General features: G+C 45.0%; 1 protein-coding gene across 1 annotated transcript in view; it reads left to right on the forward strand.

Annotated features, from left to right (window-relative positions):
* Positions 1-21347, forward strand: part of abca2 (ATP-binding cassette, sub-family A (ABC1), member 2) — a 187968-nt gene that overhangs the window by 141463 nt on the left and 25158 nt on the right. Inside the window, exons 34-41 of the mRNA XM_060907364.1 lie at positions 4066-4126; positions 4237-4411; positions 4516-4631; positions 10918-11065; positions 14695-14818; positions 14914-15046; positions 15179-15299; positions 15400-15578. Of these exons, the coding sequence (XP_060763347.1) occupies positions 4066-4126; positions 4237-4411; positions 4516-4631; positions 10918-11065; positions 14695-14818; positions 14914-15046; positions 15179-15299; positions 15400-15578 (1057 nt within the window). The remainder of the gene's footprint in view (positions 1-4065; positions 4127-4236; positions 4412-4515; positions 4632-10917; positions 11066-14694; positions 14819-14913; positions 15047-15178; positions 15300-15399; positions 15579-21347) is intronic.

Consider the following 21347-nt stretch of genomic DNA (forward strand, 5'->3'; position numbering starts at 1 on the left):
ATATACATGATGGTGGTGTTGGGGGGGGGTATATTTTAACATTTTATATTTTAAAATTGTGGCATGTTGTTTAAAAATTGACCTCGGCTGTGTTTTTGTTTAAAAATGTTTTCCAAATTGTAGCTGTGTTTAATTCATATCCAGAAAAACATATATTCCAATATAATCTACTCAGCATAAACATTTTAAATAGATTCTATATTTTTGGTCCATCCATGACATATTACTAAAGTAGCCTATTTACTGTTGTTGATGTGGGTCACTTGCTGTTAGCCAATTCACTTTCTCATATCAGGAGAGCTGAAAGGAACGAGTATTATTCCCTACCTTTTTCACCAAGTCAGTTTGAGGCGTTGGTCTACCCTGCTCTTTAATTTTAATTTTTTCCTCGAAAGGAAGACTGGCAAATGGCTTCGCCAAAATTAAATCAGCAATGCTTGGCATCCGTGCGCAGCTTTCTTGCTAGCTGACTAGCCCCCTCAAGTTCAAGTTCAGTCACTCAAATAAACGAAATTTCTGGAACTAAGATAGCAAACTTGACAACACTATATTTACACTTTATTTACAATGAAAATATATACAAACTAAAAAAGCTGGTAGAAACCGTATGTAATGAATGAAATCGAAATGTAAGCTGATCTCTTACAATACACCACAGCACTTGCGAATCTGCATGGGACTGAACTGATGTTGCCAGATACTGCTGACGTTATCCAGCCCAAAATATGTTCAAAACCCGCCAAAATGCACTTAAAACTGCCCAATTGGGCGGGAAACCACCCAATCTGGCAACACTGTAACCGCTGCCTGTCTATAGTTGAAACGAGCTGTCAATCAAAGAAAATATCCGGCCGCTTTCACCAATCACCAGTCTCCTCGCGGAAACTGCCATGTCCCTCCCATGTGAGGCTCGGAGTCCGTGGGCGGGCGTTTTCGCAGTATTTGTCCAATAATCGTCTTGCATTTTGAGATTGAAAAGCGCATAGCTCCCAAATGCCGTTGAAGTCCATTGAGGCTGGGAGTCCGTGAGACTCCTTGGGCGGGCATTTTCGCAGTATTTATCCAATAATCGTCTTGCATTTTGAGATTGACAAGCACATAGCTCCCAATCCACTGAGGCTGGGCTGCATCGCGCTGTCACGAGGGGGAAAAACTCACGCACACATTAGGCGAACTGGGGAAAGTTATAAGGGAATGATTTCGCACTGTAGTTGGGTTGAGCGCATATATTTCTATGATTCTGGATCTGAAATAGCAATGTTATAAGGTCGGCTATAACATAAGCCTAGCGCAATTCATCCTACACGATGTTCGTCATTTTTAGAGGAGGCTGAGCCTCCCTCGTTGTCTTAGAGCAAGGGCATAAAAACGGTGTTGATATTGGTGGGGACATAATTTGGTCAAGCGCCCCAGTGCGCCATGGTCGTCGCACGAAATGTGGCCTACACTGTACAAATGATTGGTTGTCCATTCCTTTGTGTTATTTTGATTTTTAGCACCAGGTACACTTAGTCTTAGACTTAGGCTAACATCTGCATGTATACGGGCAATACATTATCACACAGAGAAAGTGGACATTGAAGTTGCTGTGAATTTCGCTGTAGTGGATGACCTACCCAAAATACAACAACGCAATCAATCAAAATTATGTGCTGCTGCTTCATTTTCACAGAACTTTTACTATTTTCACACATTTGAAACATCATGTGCTTCCTTTTGAGTTACTGCAATTTCAGAATCTGGAAGTAATGTAGGTATGGGTGGTAGAAGTGTGAAGAGTTTTGGTAGTTGTAGTGCATTTTTCAAAAATGTTTGTTCATTAAGTTGAAAGGGTTAAGTGACAATTGTTTCACATTTTTACATTTTCACATTTTATTGCAGAAGTTACATACGCATATACACATGCATATATACATATGCATATACATGCAAACAATGAGCAAGAAAAAAGTAAATATAAGTAAACATTTAGCATTACCTACAAGCATTTATGAGTGTGTGTGTGTGTGTGTGTGTGTGTGTGTGTGTGTGTGTGTGAGAGAGAGAGAGAGAGAGAGAGAGCGCGAGAGAGAGAGAGAGAGACAGACAGACAGAGAGACAGACATAGAGAGAGAGAGATTGCAAACAGAAACTCCTTGCTGTTACAGGATCATATGACAAAAATGTCATATTATGTCCTCCTTACGTTTTCTTTTATTGCCCGACATCACTGCCTGTGTGCTGTTTTGCTGTAGCAGCGAGCTGGATGCTGATTTTGCCGCTTGCTACTGCTTACAGCCAATGACAACAAAAAACCATAGCAACGTCAAGGCAACGGGAGGTGGGCCAATCAAAGCTTCATAAAGCTTTTTTACCTGTCCCCACCAATAGTCAGCCATCTTTGAGAGGTCTGTTCACAACTGAAAATCAGCTGGAAGCGATACCGCGTTTGGTGTTTTTATTCAGCGTTTCCCGCATCACGGCTTCTCCATTCAAAAATGGTATGGACATTTTAAACTCAGCTGAATATTGGTATGGACGCGTCCATACCGTCCATACGCATTTTTACGCCCATGTCTTTGAGCAATCGCCCGTGATAGATATATATATATATATATATATATATATATATATATATATATATATATACACACAGCAAGAAGGTCCGGGTTCGAGCCCCGTGGCCGGCGAGGGCCTTTCTGTGTGGAGTTTGCATGTTCTCCCCGTGTCCGCGTGGGTTTCCTCCGGGTGCTCCGGTTTCCCCCACAGTCCAAAGACATGCAGGTTAGGTTAACTGGTGACTCTAAATTGACCGTAGGTGTGAATGTGAGTGTGAATGGTTGTCTGTGTCTATGTGTCAGCCCTGTGATGACCTGGCGACTTGTCCAGGGTGTACCCCGCCTTTCACCCGTAGTCAGCTGGGATAGGCTCCAGCTTGCCTGCGACCCTGTAGGACAGGATAAAGCGGCTATAGATGATGAGATGAGATATATTTTCCCCCAATATCTCCTGTTCCACACTCCAGCCCAGTTGGTGGCAGTATTGCACCTTTAAGTTGGTTTGCCAGCCGCCAAAAAAAGTCCTAAAGAAGAGGAAGACGAAAACCCCCCCAAAAAACAAAAAAAAGAAACCAAATATGGAATAAAAGTATTTGATTGTAAGAACTTTTTTTTTTTCAAGAATTATTATTATAGCATTTTTCACAAATTGCTCCTGTTATTTCGCTGGTTTGTTTACATTCTAAGCGGAAATTATTTTGTCGGACATTTTGTGTAAAGTTTTTATTTATCGACTTCGCAAAAAATAAAAATGTTCTGTTTCTCAAAATCCAGTGAATGTCGATAGAATAAAACAGTTATTCCACTCAATCTCGTCGTACATGGCTTATAGCCAACTCGGTGCTACGTGCCTCGTCAGTTATCAGCTCATGTACGACTCGATTTCGTGGAATAACTGTTAAATAGTCATTATGCTACGTTTAATGCAAGGCTCTGTCCAAGATGCTCTTGTCGTAAAAAGTGTGGGTGTTGATCATGCCCATGCTCTAACTCCATTAGGGCCTGACATAACAAACAGTTTGCCATCCTGCCCTGAAATACAAATCGAACACACTCTTACAACAAGCCATAAGTCTGTAACAATGACTTAAAAATTGTAATATGCAAAATAATCAAAATACTATCACCTAAGTTGTGCACCAGTGCACAATCATTTAACGATGCAGATTTAACAAAATGAAAATCAAGCTTATAAGCAAGACACAGTGGATTAGAGTGCTATATTCAGTATTCATTCTTCACAGCCTCATTAAAACGAGGATACAAAAAATAACACGCATCATGTAACGTGGACCTTTTATATGCTGCTTATGCGGGGTCACAGTTACGGTCAAGAGGTCACGACTTTGGGAAAAGAGTACACGGGAACACTAGTTCTAAAGCAAACTACCCTGGCGGTCTCGAGTGTAAGGAAGAAGAACATTCATTACAGCAGCGTAAAAGCTAGTATTTCACTCCGTAGTTTCAAAGGGTAGTTTTGTGCCAGTGTTAATTATTTATCATGGTGTTTGTGTATGCATGTATTCAGGAATCACAGTGACTAATCACCCCATGAACAGGACCAGTGCCAGTCTTTCTCTGGATTACCTGTAAGTGTGTTTTCTTTCACCCCTTTGTCCTGTATGCCTAGTTTTCTCATTCTTTCTTCTTATTCTCTCTCACCTCATTTCTAACACTTTTTTCACTTTCTTGACACCAGACTCCAGGGCACTGATGTGGTCATTGCCATCTTCATCATCGTGGCCATGTCGTTTGTCCCAGCCAGCTTTGTGGTCTTTCTGGTGGCTGAGAAGTCCACCAAGGCTAAGCACCTGCAGTTTGTGAGCGGCTGTGATCCTGTCATCTACTGGCTGGCCAACTACATTTGGGATATGGTGAGATGGAGGACAAGTGCAGGGTCACGCGTTCCTCTTTTTCAAACTGAGTGTACTTCTGGAGTGTAAATGACTTTTCTGCTTTCTCGTCTCTCCACTGTTAGCTGAATTACCTGGTCCCGGCTACATGCTGCGTTCTCATTCTGTTTGTTTTTGACCTGCCTGCGTATACATCTCCCAAAAACTTCCCAGCAGTGGTTGCGCTCTTCCTGCTCTATGGGTACGTATGCTCAGAGCATGAAATAATACGTAACCTGAGTCAAGATGGAGGAGACGATGGATAAATACCAAGATTAGTGGGGAAAATGTTGGCCTGATCGGAAGGTTGTAAGTTCAAATCCTGGCACTGCAAAGCCACTTGAGCAAATTTACTCATCTTCAACTGCTCAGTTGAGACGAAATACGTTACTGTGGATAAAGGCATCTGCCAAATGCCATAAATGCAATGTAAATATAAGATCGTTGTTCGCATAGTCACTGCTTATACTATTCAAGCAAATCACAAGCAATACAGATTCATTCATCAATTTTAATTCTTTTTACATCATTGAGTCAGTAAAAGTACATTGTTCTGTTTTAATATCAAGTACTGCTCTTATAATGTATAACCATGCAAAGCCTTTTTCGTCATTTATACAGTAGTTACAGTGTTAGTATCACACCAGTAAGGCCATCACCAATCATACTATGACATGGAAGGGAAAACACATAATATATTTTCTAGCCACATGATTATTGTTGTGAAAAGACTTGCTACAAAATTGGAAAATATGACCACTGATGATAAGCTAATTAATTACCAAGAAAAACTCAGCAGTCAGTTGTTAAGTCTTGTATATGGACAATAGAAAGACAATTTTAATGTGGAAATAAGACAAAATTGTCAGGAATATCAACATTTCTCTCAGATATGTTAATACATTCCTAAGAAAAGACTCCATATGACTAAAATTCTATCATAAATACAGTTAGCTTTGACAGTTAGCATTAAAACTTCAGTGGTTTGTGCCATATAGAAAAATATCAACACTGCATGTGGTAAAAGAGAGCAACTGGACTTGCTTGAAGATTCTTGAAGACGTTTCACCTCTCATCCGAAAGGCTTCTTCAGTTCTGTCTGACTAATAGGGAGGATCAGGTATTTATCCTCTCATGGATGAAAATCAATCCTAAGGTGTCGTTGAGTCATCCTGTTGGTGTGGGTCACTGGGGGCTGGGTGTGAACGGCCTAGAGAGTCGTTGGGGTGATCAATGGATTGTTGGTTCTCTCTGTCCTCCTGTGAATCACTGAAAACAGCTGGGTTTTGGTGTGCATTCAGTTGTCTGGGAAGTGTGCCAAGGACTGCATTGTAGGTGGCTGATAAATGATGTCTTAGGCTACATCCACATGACAACGGCAAGGAGATTTAAAAAAAATATATCGCGTCCACATGGGCAACGGATCAGTAAAATATCAGGTACATATGGCAACGCAACGCTTGCTGAAAACGATGCAATACACATGCCACACTTCTAGGTGCGCTGTAAGACAGTCCCATCGGAGACACCACAACAATAGAAGAAGTAAGGACGCATGCGCATAAACTATTATGCGCGAGACTTCATATTAGCCACAAAGTCAGAAAAATCTGTTCGTAAAATTACGTTATAATGACCAAATACAATAAAAAGTATTTTTCCAGTCTCACCTGTGAAAGGTAATCCCATGTGATCTCGTTTGGATGGCAAACCTGTTGGTACAGTTAAACGCAGCACATGAATGAGGCATCTTTATTCTCCGCTTTGACCCATCCAATATGGCGGCGAGGATAACGTATGATTCTACACGGAAGGCGGCGTCTTTAATGGTCCGGAATAAATTGAATGCTACACGTTGATGGATTAATTTGTTCTTCTACGCCCTTTTTGAGGAATGTATTGTAGGACTTAAACCAACATCTGAAGAGGTGAGATCGCTCCTTTTTTTTCCTATTTTTGCTGGTGGGATTGACTCTCACTCTCTCTCTCTCTCTCTCTCTCTCTCTCTCTCTCTCTCTCTCTCACTTTGCACCATTACACAATAAATATTCACAGTGAAAATATTTTGTAAGCGCGTTTCATGAACCAAATTATAGGATTTGTTGACAACTCGCATCGAGTTCGTTACACTTCTACCCGGCGTGAAGCACATGTGGTTGTAACGTCATCGTAAACAAATCCGTTCTACTCATCCAGACGACTTCACAACGGCACCGTTGCCAGATCTTTCCACTCTGGAACCCGTTCTCAAAAGATTTCGTTTTGGGGCACCCAAAACGCCGGTGCCATGTGGACGCCAGGCCAAAACGATAAACAATTTTATCAGATTCACCTGAATCCGTTGCCGTGTGGACAGGGCCTTAGACCACCACCTCTGTTCAGTGATGGCCGTTCCAGGTTGACAAAAATGGCTTCTTTAACTCCTCGCTCATACCAACGATCCTCTCTGGCTAAAATGCGTACGTTGCAATCCTGAAATGAGTGACCTTTGTTGTTAAGATGAAGATAGACAGCAGAGTCCTGGCCTGAGGAACTGGCGCTCCTGTGTTGAGCCATGCGCCTGTGAAGCGGTTGTTTTGTTTCCCCAGTATATGAGTCCATGCATTCCTCACTGCACTGAATTGCATACACTACGTTGTCCTGTTTGTGTCTGGCTATTCTGTCCTTAGGGTGGACCAGTTTCTGCTTCAGGGTGTTACTGGGTCTGAAATGTACCGGAATGTTGTGTTTGTAGAAGATCCTCCTGAGTTTCTCAGATAGACCAGAAATGTAGGGAATGACAATGTTCTTGCGTTTGTTCCTGTTATCCTCCTTGTCCATTATGTTCCTTTTTCTGCTCTTGAAGAAAGCCCAGTTGGGATACCCACAGTTCTGAAGTGCTTTCTTGATGTGATTCTGCTCCTTCTCTTTTCCCTCTACCGTTGTAGGAATGTTCTGAGCCCTGTGTTGCAAGGTCCTAATGACCCCCAATTTGTGTTCCAGTGGGTGGTGTGAGTTGAAGAGTAGGTACTGATCTGTGTGTGGGGGTTTCCGGTAGACCTCAATGCTAAGGCTTCTGTCTTGTCTAATGTGTACATTACAATCCAAGAAGGCTAGATTATTCCCACTGACGTCCTCCCGGGTGAAACTGATGTTGATATTCACTGCATTGATGTGCTTAGAGAAGGCTTCCACCTCATGGGTTTTGATTTTAACCCAGGTGTTATCCACATATCTGAACCAGTGGCTGGGAGCAACTCCTGAAAAAGGGGTCAAAGCTTTATGTTCCACTTCCTCCATGTAAAGATTGGCCACAATAGGGGACACCGGTGAGCCCGTGCCGCATCCATGCTTCTGTCTGTAGGAACTTTCATTAAACTGGAAATAGGTGGTGGTCAGGCAGAGGTCAAGCAGGGTGCAAATCTGGTCCGTGGTGAAGTTCGTTCTATCCAGTAAGGTGCTGTCTTGAAGGAGTCGTTTTCTAAGAGATTCGACTGCTTCTGTGGTGGGAATGCCAGTGAATAGAGAAGTGACATCGTAGGAAACCATGGTTTCATCTGAGTCTATTTTGAGGTCTGCAACTTTAGTAGCAAAATCTTGGGAGTTTTTGACATGATGTGGCGTGTTTCCAACAAGAGGAGCCAGGATGGAGGCTAGATGTTTGGCAATGTTATAGGTGACAGAGTTTATACTACTGATGATAGGTCTGAGTGGAGCGCCTTCCTTGTGAATCTTGGGGAGTCCGTATATGAGAGGAACGGCTTCCCCAGGGTACAATCTGTAGTACAGAGATCGGTTGATGGCTTGGTCCTTTTCTAGTTGTTGCAGGCAGCTAACAACTTTCTTTTTGTAACAACTGGTGGGGTCCCGCCTCAAGATTTCATAGGTGATTGTGTCGCTGAGGAGACTGGTCATCTTTGAGTGGTAGTCCGCTGTGTTTAGCACCACTGTGCATCTCCCTTTGTCATCAGGAAGGATGGTGATGTTCCGGTCTCTTTGAAGCAATGTAAGAGCCCTCCTTTCTTGGCTAGTGAGGTTGGAGGGGGGTTTTGGTGTTTGCGCATCTGTCGTTCCTTGCCTTTGGTTAACAAAACAACCGCTTCACAGGCGCATGGCTCAACACAGGAGCGCCAGTTCCTCAGGCCAGGACTCTGATATCTATCTTCATCTTAACAACAAAGGTCACTCATTTCAGGATTGCAACGTATGCATTTTAGCCAGAGAGGATCGTTGGTATGAGCGACGAGTTAAAGAAGCCATTTTTGTCAACCTGGAACGGCCATCACTGAACAGAGGTGGTGATCTAAGACATCATTTATCAGCCACCTACAATGCAGTCCTTGGCACACTTCCCAGACAGCTGAATGCACACCAAAACCCAGCTGTTTTCAGTGACTCACAGGAGGATAGAGAGAACCAACAATCCATTGATCACCCCAACGACTCTTTAGGCCGTTCACACCCAGCCCCCAGTGACCCACACCAACAGGATGACTCAACGACACCTTAGGATTGATTTTCATCCATGAGAGGATAAATACCTGATCCTCCCTATTAGTCAGACAGAACCGAAGAAGCCTTTCGGATGAGAGGTGAAACGTCTTCAAGAATCTTCAAGCAAGTCCAGTTGCTCTCTTTTACCACCCACAGTTTACTATGACCTAGATGACTGAGAATCTTCACAGACATCAATACTGCATCATAACTTGTGAAGTTTTAGAAAATGTCATGAACACCACAAGCGTGAACTTCGCCATATGGAATCTTCGAGAACACATCCTGAACATGAGCACTTTTTAATGTACAACCCCGATTCCAAAAAAGTTGGGACAAAGTACAAATTGTAAATAAAAACGGAATGCAATAATTTACAAATCTCAAAAACTGATACTGTATTCACAATAGAACATAGACAACATATCAAATGTCGAAAGTGAGACATTTTGAAATTTCATGCCAAATATTGGCTCATTTGAAATTTCATGACAGCAACACATCTCAAAAAAGTTGGGACAGGGGCAATAAGAGGCTGGAAAAGTTAAAGGTACAAAAAAGGAACAGCTGGAGGACCAAATTGCAACTCATTAGGTCAATTGGCAATAGGTCATTAACATGACTGGGTATAAAAAGAGCATCTTGGAGTGGCAGCGGCTCTCAGAAGTAAAGATGGGAAGAGGATCACCAATCCCCCTAATTCTGCACCGACAAATAGTGGAGCAATATCAGAAAGGAGTTCGACAGTGTAAAATTGCAAAGAGTTTGAACATATCATCATCTACAGTGCATAATATCATCAAAAGATTCAGAGAATCTGGAAGAATCTCTGTGCGTAAGGGTCAAGGCCAGAAAACCATACTGGGTGCCCGTGATCTTTGGGGCCTTAGACGGCACTGCATCACATACAGGCATGCTTCTGTATTGGAAATCACAAAATGGGCTCAGGAATATTTCCAGAGAACATTATCTGTAAACACAATTCATCGTGCCATCCGCCGTTGCCAGCTAAAACGCTATAGTTCAAAGAAGAAGCTGTATCTAAACATGATCCAGAAGCGCAGACGTCTTCTCTGGGCCAAGGCTCATTTAAAATGGACTGTGGCAAAGTGGAAAACTGTTCTGTGGTCAGATGAATCAAACGGTGAAGTTCTTTATGGAAATCAGGGACACCGTGTCATTCGGACTAAAGAGGAGAAGGACGACCCAAGTTGTTATCAGCGCTCAGTTCAGAAGCCTGCATCTCTGATGGTATGGGGTTGCATTAGTGCGTGTGGCATGGGCAGCTTACACATCTGGAAAGACACCATCAATGCTGAAAAGTATATCCAGGTTCTAGGGCAACACATGCTCCCATCCAGACGACGTCTCTTTCAGGGAAGACCTTGCATTTTCCAACATGACAATGCCAAACCACATACTGCATCAATTACAGCATCATGGCTGCGTAGAAGAAGGGTTCGGGTACTGAACTGGCCAGCCTGCAGTCCAGATCTTTCACCCATAGAAAACATTTGGCGCATCATAAAACGGAAGATACGACAAAAAAGACCTAAGACAGTTGAGCAACTAGAATCCTACATTAGACAAGAATGGGTTAACATTCCTATCCCTAAACTTGAGCAACTTGTCTCCTCAGTCCCATTGCATTCTGTTTTTATTTACAATTTGTACTTTGTCCCAACTTTTTTGGAATCGGGGTTGTATAGAATGTTCAGATGAACCTTTTCAACCACCATATTAATATTATAATGGAATAAATAAATGAGCCAGGACAATACAAAGACAATTTTAATGTGGAAATAAGACAAATTGTCAGGAATATCAACATTTCTCTCAGATATGTTAATACATTACTCAGAAAATACTCTGTATGACTAAAATTATATTATAAATACAGTTAGCTCTGACAGTTAGCATTTCTCATTATAAGTATTTAAAAAGGGAATATGGTGTTTGTTAATACATTTTGATCAACGATATTGATATTTTTGTCATGATCTTATTTCCGCCAGCTGGTCCATAACCCCCATCATGTATCCAGCTTCTTTCTGGTTTGAGGTTCCCAGCACAGCCTATGTTTTCCTCATCGTTATTAACCTCTTCATAGGAATCACAGCCACTGTGGCGACTTTCCTTCTCCAGCTGTTTGAACATGACAAGGTACACATCAGGAAAATTATGTTTATCTTATAGTTTGCTCACGTCATGTGGGAGTTAAGATGATTACAAGAAGAGAGCTAGGAGAGTCCATCCAGAGCCCTGTCGTAGAAACCCTCAAAACACTCCCAAGCAAAAATGATTCAAAGTCAAAGAGGTTGCAGAAAAGTTTAGACCTTTATTAAATCAATTAATAAAGGCTGAGTACAGTCTGCAGACTGAACTGGTTCCAAATCTCAAATCATCAATTTTTATAGCATTCCACCAATGCCAGATGTACACGATATAAGGATATATTTCAGCCTCGCGGTCCCAATATTTCCAAAGTGGACTGCACTGTTCTTAGTTCAAGGACAGACCTTCCCTGATTATTCTTAATATTAAAACAAACTACCTGTGCTAAATGACAAATATGTATCTAAACAAAGTTTTCAAGATCATTCCAATAATATTAAAACAGACCACCTGTGCTAAGTAACAAATCTGTATCTAACAAGGCTTGATTCTGGTTTAACACATGCTTCAGGGTTACATCAACAATATAAAGCTTTGACCAATCTGTCTGTAATATCAACTTCATTAACTACTGTATTTACTGAAAATCAACATGACTGGCTTTGAATCAAAATACAGTAATCTCATCTCATTATCTCTAGCCGCTTTATCCTGTTCTACAGGGTCGCAGGCAAGCTGGAGCCTATCCCAGCTGACTACGGGCGAAAGGCGGGGTACACCCTGGATAAGTCGCCAGGTCATCACAAGGCTGACACATAGACACAGACAACCATTCACACTCACATTCACACCTACGGTCAATTTAGAGTCACCAGTTAACCTAACCTGCATGTCTTTGGACTGTGGGGGAAACCGGAGCACCCGGAGGAAACCCACGCGGACACGGGGAGAACATGCAAACTCCACACAGAAAGGCCCTCGCCGGCCACGGGGCTCGAACCCGGACCTTCTTGCTGTGAGGCGACAGCGCTAACCACTACACCACCGTGCCGCCCCAAAATACAATCATCATAAACCAAATTATTGCTTATGTGATTACATCAATGTGTGTGTGTGTGTGTGTGTGGTTGGCCACATATGACTCAATATACAATCATCGTAAACCAAATTATTGCTTGTATGATGACATCAAGGCATGTGGGCATGGTTACATATGTGTGTGTGGTTACATTAAGGATATAAAATAACCACAAACCATTCACCCTCTCAGATTCAGAAATTACTTCTCAGAGAAAATGCTTTCTTGTAGTAAATTTACCTTTTTCAAAATTTGTCATCTTTTATTGTTTAGATTTAAGAAAGTCGAAAGCTACAATCTAAAAAGTTAAATGATGCTATATTGCCTATTAAAGGTCATTACTAGAAACAAATAAGGAGTATGTGATATACTTAAGTTATTCCACGAAATCGAGTCGTACATGAGCTGATAGCCGACGAGGCGCGTAGCACCGAGTCGGCTGTCAGCCATGTATGACGAGATTGAGTGGAATAACTGTTTTATTCTATCCACATTCACTGGATTTTGAGAAACAGAGCATTTTTATTGTTATTTTTTGCAAATTCGATAAATAAAAACTATACAAAACATCCGACAAAATAATTTCCGCTTAGAACAGACCTGGGCATTTTACGGGCCGCATCCGGCCCTTTGGTTCATTCTGACCGGCCCGCATAAAGTTAATTAGAAATTACAAAATAAACGTATTTTCTAATTTTACCTCATGCATGGACTGAATGTGCATTGCTTTTATTTTGAAGTTGTGTTCAACAAAAACGCAATGCGCGCGACATGAACATGACATGAAATCCCACGAAACCTAATCCCGCGATAACTACTTCCGTAATTTGTCCAGACCAACCACAAACTTGTACGTCATCCTTCAAACGGTCCAGCCAATCACATAGTGTGACGTCACCAGCAGGCGCCGGAGCCCGAGCCGATCTGTAGATCTGATACCTACACCGAATCGACTGATGATCATCTGTCAGCTGTGCTTCGCATCTCCACTTCAGACATTCAACCTGACTCTGATGCACTCGTTAAAGACCAACAGAGACTAGAGCTCTCTCACTGAACAAATAAAAAACTGAAAAACACCAAATGAGCTGATTAGACTACAAATGTGGGCATCATTATTATAATATGATGCATCTTGTTTGATATTTGGAGTAGAAAGACAATATTGTGATGTCTTTATTGTGTTTTGGGGTGAATGTGACTGGAAAAAAAATGGTACAAACGTTCACATTTTGTTAACCATTGTCTTGGGAGGCGGCACGGTGGTGTAGTGGTTAGCGCTGTCGCCTCACAGCAAGAAGGTCCTGGGTTCAAGCCCCGTGGCCGGCGAGGGCCTTTCTGTGCAGAGTTTGCATGTTGTCCACGTGGGTTTCCTCTGGGTGCTCCGGTTTCCTCCAAAGACATGCAGGTTAGGTTAACTGGTGACTCTAAATTGACCGTGAGTGTGAATGGTTGTCTGTGTCTATGTGTCAGCCCTGTGATGACCTGGCGACTTGTCCAGGGTGTACCCCGCCTTTCGCCCGTAGTCAGCTGGGATAGGCTCCAGCTTGCCTGCGACCCTGTAGAACAGGATAAAGCGGCTAGAGATGATGAGATGAGATTGTTTTGGGAAATTTGATTGAATAAATTACATTTTTTGTAAGGCAACCTCGTTTTTTCCATACTCTTACCAGTCTTAGCAGCTTGTAAAAACAATCTTATTTATTGCTTTATATAAAGAAATACAATTAATATTATGCAGAATTTAGTTCAGCCTTTTGGTCCAGCCCGCCACAAAATTTTCTGTTTCTCATGTGGCCCCATGGAAAAAATAATTGCCCACCCCTGGCTTAGAAGGTAAACAAACCGGCGAAACGAAAGTAGCAATTTGTGAGAAATGCAATAATAATTTTTGAAAAATAAAAAAGATTTAAAAAAAAAAAAAAGATATGTGTTTTTTGGGGTTTTGTTTTCTAGTAGAGTTTTTATTTCGTCCTCGATTGGTTCAGCAAAATGCGCCACCATTTTCTTCTTTTCTTTAGGGTTATTTTGGTGGTTGGCAAACCAACTTAAAGGTGCATTACCGCCACCGACTGGGCTGGAGTGTGGAACAGGAGATATTGGTGGGGGGGAACTATATTCTGTTAGCTAGTTCTGTTTCTTTTAAATACTTGATAACAAAATATCTGACTTGATGCACTCCGCCATTTTGTTTTTCTCTACTTGCGGTATATGAGAGAGCCTAGTGTTAGTCAGTCAGAGCGTGTGATTGCTCATATCCAGTGTATGTGGATAGAATAAATGTATTTATACCACATGGGTGTTGAATTCTCAAATCTGTGGTCAGGAGGAGGTGATTTATTTTCTCTAATAAATAGTCTGTGAACAGGTTTGTCCATAGCTTAAAAAGTTCGTATAATTTTAATAGGGACTTGTATAGCAGACGATCCACATAAACAGATTAGGAAAACATATAATGGTTTATATGGTGAAATGTTCTGTAAAGAGACATTTTTGGAAGGAGTCTTTAGTCAGAGGTAAATCTGTAACTTTAAGAAGAAAGAAAACAAAGTGAACTTGAGTTCTTTCACAGTTATTATCCATTTCAATCCACTCCTAGGATCTGAAGCTGGTGAACAGCTATCTGAAGTCATGCTTCCTCATCTTTCCTAACTATAACCTGGGTCATGGGCTGATGGAGATGGCCTACAATGAATACATTAATGAGTACTATGCCAAGATAGGTATGTTCCTCTATGCATGTTTCTCTCTCAGGCTCTGAAATGGCACGTTTTGATGTTCTTTGGTGCCCTGTAATGAACAAACCCATATGCTACAGGTCAGTTTGATAAGGTGAAGTCTCCATTTGAGTGGGACATTGTGACGCGTGGACTGGTGGCCATGACCATCGAGGGATTCGTCGGCTTTCTTATCACCATCCTGTGCCAGTACAACTTCCTCCGTAAACCTCAGTGAGTGTGTGCAGTGTGTGCACAGTGATCAAACTAAACTAAACTAAACTAAACTAAACTAAACTAAACTAAACCAAATAAAACGAGGCAGATTATTTTCTATATTGTGCTGAGTTTTTATTTTGTGCATAGGAGATTGCCTGTAAACAATCAGCCAATCGAAGATGATGATGTTGATGTAGCACGCGAGAGACGAAGAGTGCTTCGAGGAGATGCTGTAAATGATATGCTGAAGATTGAAAATCTCACGAAGGTGAAACTGTAACCTCTTGGTAGAGCGATAATTCGCTTAAGTAAACAATGTAATAATCAACCATTATTCCATGCTTGTCTGTATAAATATCCATTTGTAGGTGTATAAGTCTCGTAAGATGGGGCGCATCTTGGCGGTGGACCGCTTGTGTCTGGGCGTCCGTCCGGGAGAGTGCTTTGGGCTGCTGGGAGTCAATGGTGCAGGAAAGACGACCACTTTCAAAATGTTGACTGGAGATGTAAGCACAACAGGAGGAGAGGCGTTTATCGAAGGACACAGGTTATTAGACATGACCTCATAACCTATTGACTTTGGAATAATCTTATCCTCATACATATTAACACACTAGTCATGCGTGAGCTTGTTAACATGGTTGCACAGACTCTAGATTTATCTTCGACAAAGCGTAGTTCATGGTGTACACTCTCTGGTCACTTTATTAGGAACACCCATACATCCACCTGCTGTTTTATGCAGTTCTCTAATCAGCCGATCCCTTGAGAACAGCACAGTGCATCAAATCATGCAGATACAAATCAAGAGATTCAGTTAATGTTCACTTCAAACATCAGAACGGGAAAAACTGTGATCTCAAAGTGTGACTTTCTTTCACTGTGGCATGGGTGTCGGCTTGAGCCAGATGGACTGGTTTGAGTATTTCAGAAACTGCTGATCTCCTGGGGGTTTCACACACACGGTCTCTAACACAGAATGGTGTGAAAAACAAAAAACACCGAGTAAGTGGAAACGCCTTGTTGATAAGAGAGGTCAGAGGAGAATGGCCAAATTGGTTCGAAGGATATGCCACACGGGCGATTGCTCTAAGACAACGAGGGAGGCTCAGCCTCCTCTAAAAATGACGAACATCGTGTAGGATGAATTGCGCTAGGCTTATGTTATAGCCAACCTTATAACATTGCTATTTCAGATCCAGAATCATAAAAATATATGTGCTCAACCCAACTACAGTGCGAAATCATTCCGTTATAACTTTCCCCAGTTCGCCTAATGTGTGCGTGAGTTTTTCCCCCTCGTGACAGCGCGATGCAGCCCAGCCTCAGTGGACTTCAATGGCATTTGGGAGCTATGCGCTTTTCAATATCAAAATGCAAGACGATTATTGGACAAATACTGCGAAAACGCCCACCCACGGAGTCTCACGGACTCCCAGCCTCAGTGGACTTCAACGGCATTGGGAGCTATGTGCTTTTCAATATCAAAATGCAAGACGGTTATTGGACAAATACTGCGAAAACGCCCGCCTACGGACTCCGAGCCTCACAGTGGGAGGGACATGGCAAAGTTTTCCGCAAGGAGACTGGTGTGTTAGGGTTTTGCTGGGATTCGAACCTGGTTCGTTGGTGTGATGATCCAGCAAACCCCCACTAGGCCACCAGGGGAATGACTCAAATGCAGAGGCGTGAGGCGGAAGTAGAAAAAGTAACAAAAGGTTTATTTATACTATGTACACTATATACAATTCAGGGCAAAACAAAAAAAACAAAAACAAAGAGTATAATTCAAAAAGAAAAAGGCAAAAATGCAAAAGCTCAGAAGATCCACAAAACACAGTACAAAGGAAACTGGAGATAAACATAACAGCACAAAGACTCCGTGACAAGAGGACTGAACTCAGGGGTATAAATACACGAACTAATTAAGGACACAGGTGAAGATAATTAGGACTAACAGGCAATTAACAAAAAAAAACACAAAACACAGGAACAGTGGCGGCCTCTAGAGGCCAGAATAAATATGACACAAAAAGGAAATAACAGCGGCCTCTAGAGGCCAAAACAGTCCAAGTCCTAACAGGACCCCCCCCCTAGGAGCGTCTCCTGACGTTCCCAGGGCGATCCGGATGGGCCGAATGGAAGTCCCGACACAGTTCTTTATCCAGGACATCCCGAGCAGGAACCCAGCAGCGCTCCTCAGGACCATAGCCCTCCCAGTCCACCAGATATTGCAACCCGCCGCGGACCCGGCGGGAGTCAAGCAGGCGATGCACAGTGAACACAGTCTGCCCCTGGAAGATGCGGGGGGGTGGGGGGTTCCTAGGGGCAGGGGCATACGTAGACGTCAGTACAGGCCGCAACAGGGAAACATGGAAAGTGGGGTTGATCCTCAGAGTCCGGGGCAACTGGAGCCGGTAGGAGACAGGGTTCACCCTGCGCACCACCTTGAAGGGGCCAATGTAGCGAGGAGCAAGCTTGCGGTTCTCCACCTGCAGCGGAAGGTCCTTAGTGGACAGCCAAACCCGCTGCCCAGGGCGGAAAGTGTGTGCAGGTCTTCTATGGCGGTTGGCCTGAGTCTGGTTGGTTCTGGAGGTCTGTATGAGGGTCTTCCTGACCTTGCTCCAGGTCTTGCGACACCGTCTCACATATTGGTTGACCGAGGGCACCCCCGCGTCCTCCTCCTGGTCCGGGAACAGAGGTGGCTGGAACCCGAATTGGCACTGGAATGGCGACAGCTTGGTGGCCGATGACTGCAGGGTGTTGTGGGCGTACTCTGCCCATGGCAGCCAGGTGCTCCACGATGTCGGGTTATCCATAGCCAGGCCTCGCAGGGTGGTTTCCAGGTCCTGGTTGAGCCTCTCCGTCTGACCATTGGACTGTGGGTGAAACCCAGAGGAGAGGCTGGCAGTGGCTCCGATGACCTTGCAGAACCCGTGCCACACTCGGGAGGAGAACTGGGGCCCTCGGTCTGAGACGATGTCCTGTGGAAGACCAAAGACTCGGAAGACATGATTAAATATAAGTTTCGCTGTTTCAAGAGCAGAGGGGAGTTTGCACAGAGGTATGAAGCGGCAGGCCTTGGAGAATCTGTCAACAATGACCAAAATGACCATGTTACCTTGTGACTCAGGGAGACCCGTGATGAAGTCGACTGCCACGTGGGACCAGGGACGCCGGGGAATGGTCAGAGGATGCAGGAGACCCTGGGGACGCTGTCGTGGGTTCTTGGTTCTGGTGCAAACCTCACAGGACAGGACAAATGACCTTACTTCCTGCTCCATGTTAGGCCACCAGAAGCGTCTTTTCAGGAAGTCCAGGGTCCTCCGAGCTCCCGGGTGGGCGGTGAGAGGGGAAGAGTGACCCCACTGGAGAACCTTGGCCCGGGCTTGATGTGGGACGTACAAGAGGCCCGGTGGCCCCGTCCCAGGACCGGGGTCCTGGCGTTGGGCTCGTCGAACAGCCTCCTCAATACCCCAGTGGACAGGGGCCACAATCCGGGACACCGGGATAATAGGCCCGACTTCATTCTCCCTGTTAGTGGCAGAGAACAGCCTGGACAGTGCGTCAGGTTTGGTGTTCTTGGAGCCGGGACGGTACGAGAGGGTGAAGTCAAACCGACTGAAAAACAGGGCCCACCTAGCCTGTCGAGGGTTCAGTCTCTTGGCTTGCTGGAGGTACTCCAGGTTCTTGTGGTCAGTCCAAACCAGGAATGGATGTTGCGCTCCCTCCAGCCAGTGCCTCCACTCCTCAAGGGCCAGTTTGACCGCTAGCAGTTCTCGATCCCCCACATCGTACCGGGACTCCGCAGGACTCAGGCGGTGGGAGAAGTAAGCGCAGGGGTGCAGCTTTCCTTCCGAACGTTGAGAGAGTACCGCGCCGACACCACTGTCCGAGGCGTCCACCTCCACGATGAATGGTTGGGAGGTGTCCGGGAGGACCAGAATGGGTGCCGTGCAGAAGCGGGCCTTGAGGTCTTTGAACGCCTTTTCTGCCTGAGGAGACCAGCCATAAGATCCACCTGTCCCTTTGGTGAGGTCTGACATGGGTGCTGCCACAGAACTGAAGTTCCTGATGAACTTGCGGTAGAAGTTAGCGAATCCTAAGAACCGCTGAACCTCCTTAACGGACTTGGGAGTAGGCCAGTCCCGGACGGCCAGGGTCTTGGCAGGGTCCATTTGGAGTTGGCCTGTCCGTACAATAAATCCCAGAAAGGAGACCTCGGGAACATGAAATTCGCATTTCTGGGCCTTGGCGAACAGATTGTTCTGTAGCAGCCTCTGGAGAACCTGGCGGACATAGTGGCGGTGCTCCTGCATGGTCTTGGAAAAGATAAGGATGTCATCGAGGTAGACAAAGACGTACAGGTTAATCATGTCCCTTAAGACGTCGTTGATTAGGGCCTGAAAAACAGCTGGTGCGTTGGTGAGTCCGAAGGGCATCACCTGGTATTCGTAGTGCCCAGACGGGGTGTTAAAGGCAGTCTTCCACTCGTCTCCCTGTCGGATACGGATGAGGTGGTATGCGTTCCGTAGGTCCAACTTGGTGAAGACGGTGGCGCCTTGGAGCAGGTCGAAAGCAGTGGACATCAGCGGAAGGGGATATCGGTTGCGCACAGTGATCTTGTTCAGGCCCCTGTAGTCAATACATGGTCGAAGCCCCCCATCCTTCTTGCCGACAAAGAAGAAGCCGGCACCAGCAGGTGAGGTGGAGGGTCGAATGAACCCAGAGACCAGGGCGTCTTTGAGGTATTCCTCCATAGCCTTGCGTTCTGGCTGAGAGAGGGAAAACAGTCTGCCACGAGGAGGGGTAGTCCCAGGGAGCAAGTCGATGGCACAGTCGTAGGCCCGGTGCGGAGGAAGAACGGCGGCCCTGCTCTTGCTGAATACCTCCTTGAGATCCCAGTACTCTGTGGGAACTTGAGATAACTCGGTGAGATCAGGGGGCTCGGCAGGAGACACAGGAGAGCTAGAGAGCAGACAAGAGGCATGGCATGCAGGGCCCCATTCCACAACCTGGCTTGTTACCCAGTCTATGCGAGGGTTGTGGCGAGTAAGCCAAGGAAGGCCTAGAATAACTGGGAACTCAGGTGAAGGAATCAGGTGCAGGGATATTTCTTCCTTGTGACCTTGAGACTGGAGGAAGACTGGAGAAGTAACTTGAGTGACTCTTCCATCACCTAACGCTTGGCCTTCGAGGGCAGACACAGACAGAGGGACTTCAAGAGGTGCAGTAGGTATATTGATGCTTTGGGCGAAGTGAATATCCATAAAGTTCCCAGCCGCCCCTGAGTCTATCAAAGCTTGACAAGAGTGGACAGACTCACCCCAGGAGATGGAGACCGGGATGTAGATTCCTTGGCCAGGGAGTCCGGGAGAGAGGGTAGGCCCCGTCACAACCCTCCCTCGGCTGGACGGGGCGGTCCTTTTCCCAAGAGTTCGGGACATGATGCTCGGAAGTGACCAGGCTTGCCACAGTAGATGCAGCACTTGTCCCTCCTTCTGCGCTCCCTCTCAGATGCGGAGAGGCGAGTACGACCCACTTGCATGGGTTCTGGACAGTCACTGAAGGAGGTAGACGGTCTCCAGGTAGAGGTAGGGAGGCTGGGGGGGCTCAAGGCTTGGTGGCGTTCTCTCATCCTGTTGTCCAGACGAATAGCATGTGAGATGAGGGTTTCGAGGTCACTTGGGCATCCAATAGAGGCCAGACCGTCCTTGATGGGGTCAGACAGACCATGGTGGAAGGCTGACACCAGGGCAGTCTCGTTCCATCCACTTACTGCTGCGAGTGTTCGGAACGAGATGGCGTAATCTGCGACGCTTCCTCCTTGCCGGATGGACATGAGCTTTCGGGCTGCGTCGGTACTGATGTCTGCCTGATCGAAGACCCGAAGCATCTCTTCAGAAAACAGCTGGAAATCAAAGCACTCAGGTCCCTGTCTTTGCCAGATAGCAGTAGCCCAGGCTCGCGCCTTACCAGCTAATAAGGTGATCACAAAGGCAATCTTGCGGCGATCCGTAGTGTAGGTGGTAGGCTGAAGCTCAAAGGTGAGTTGACACTGGGTAAGGAACTCTCGGCACTCACTGTGCTTGCCGTCATACCTCTGTGGTGCAGGAAGGCTGGGTTCGCGAGGTGAAGAAGGCAGCATGGCAGGAGGCACTGGAGCAGGAGTGGGAGCTGGATCAGGAGCAGGAACTGGATCAGGAGCAGGAGATGCAGGCAGAGATGTCAGCTGTGCCAGGGTTTTCCCAATTTGCTGAAGCAGTTCCTCGTGGCGAGCAAGGGCCTCACGTTGGCTGGTGAGCGTACGTCCATG

Source organism: Neoarius graeffei, chromosome 24 (genome assembly GCF_027579695.1).
Source record: "Neoarius graeffei isolate fNeoGra1 chromosome 24, fNeoGra1.pri, whole genome shotgun sequence".
In the NCBI taxonomy this organism is placed as follows: Eukaryota; Metazoa; Chordata; class Actinopteri; order Siluriformes; family Ariidae; genus Neoarius; species Neoarius graeffei.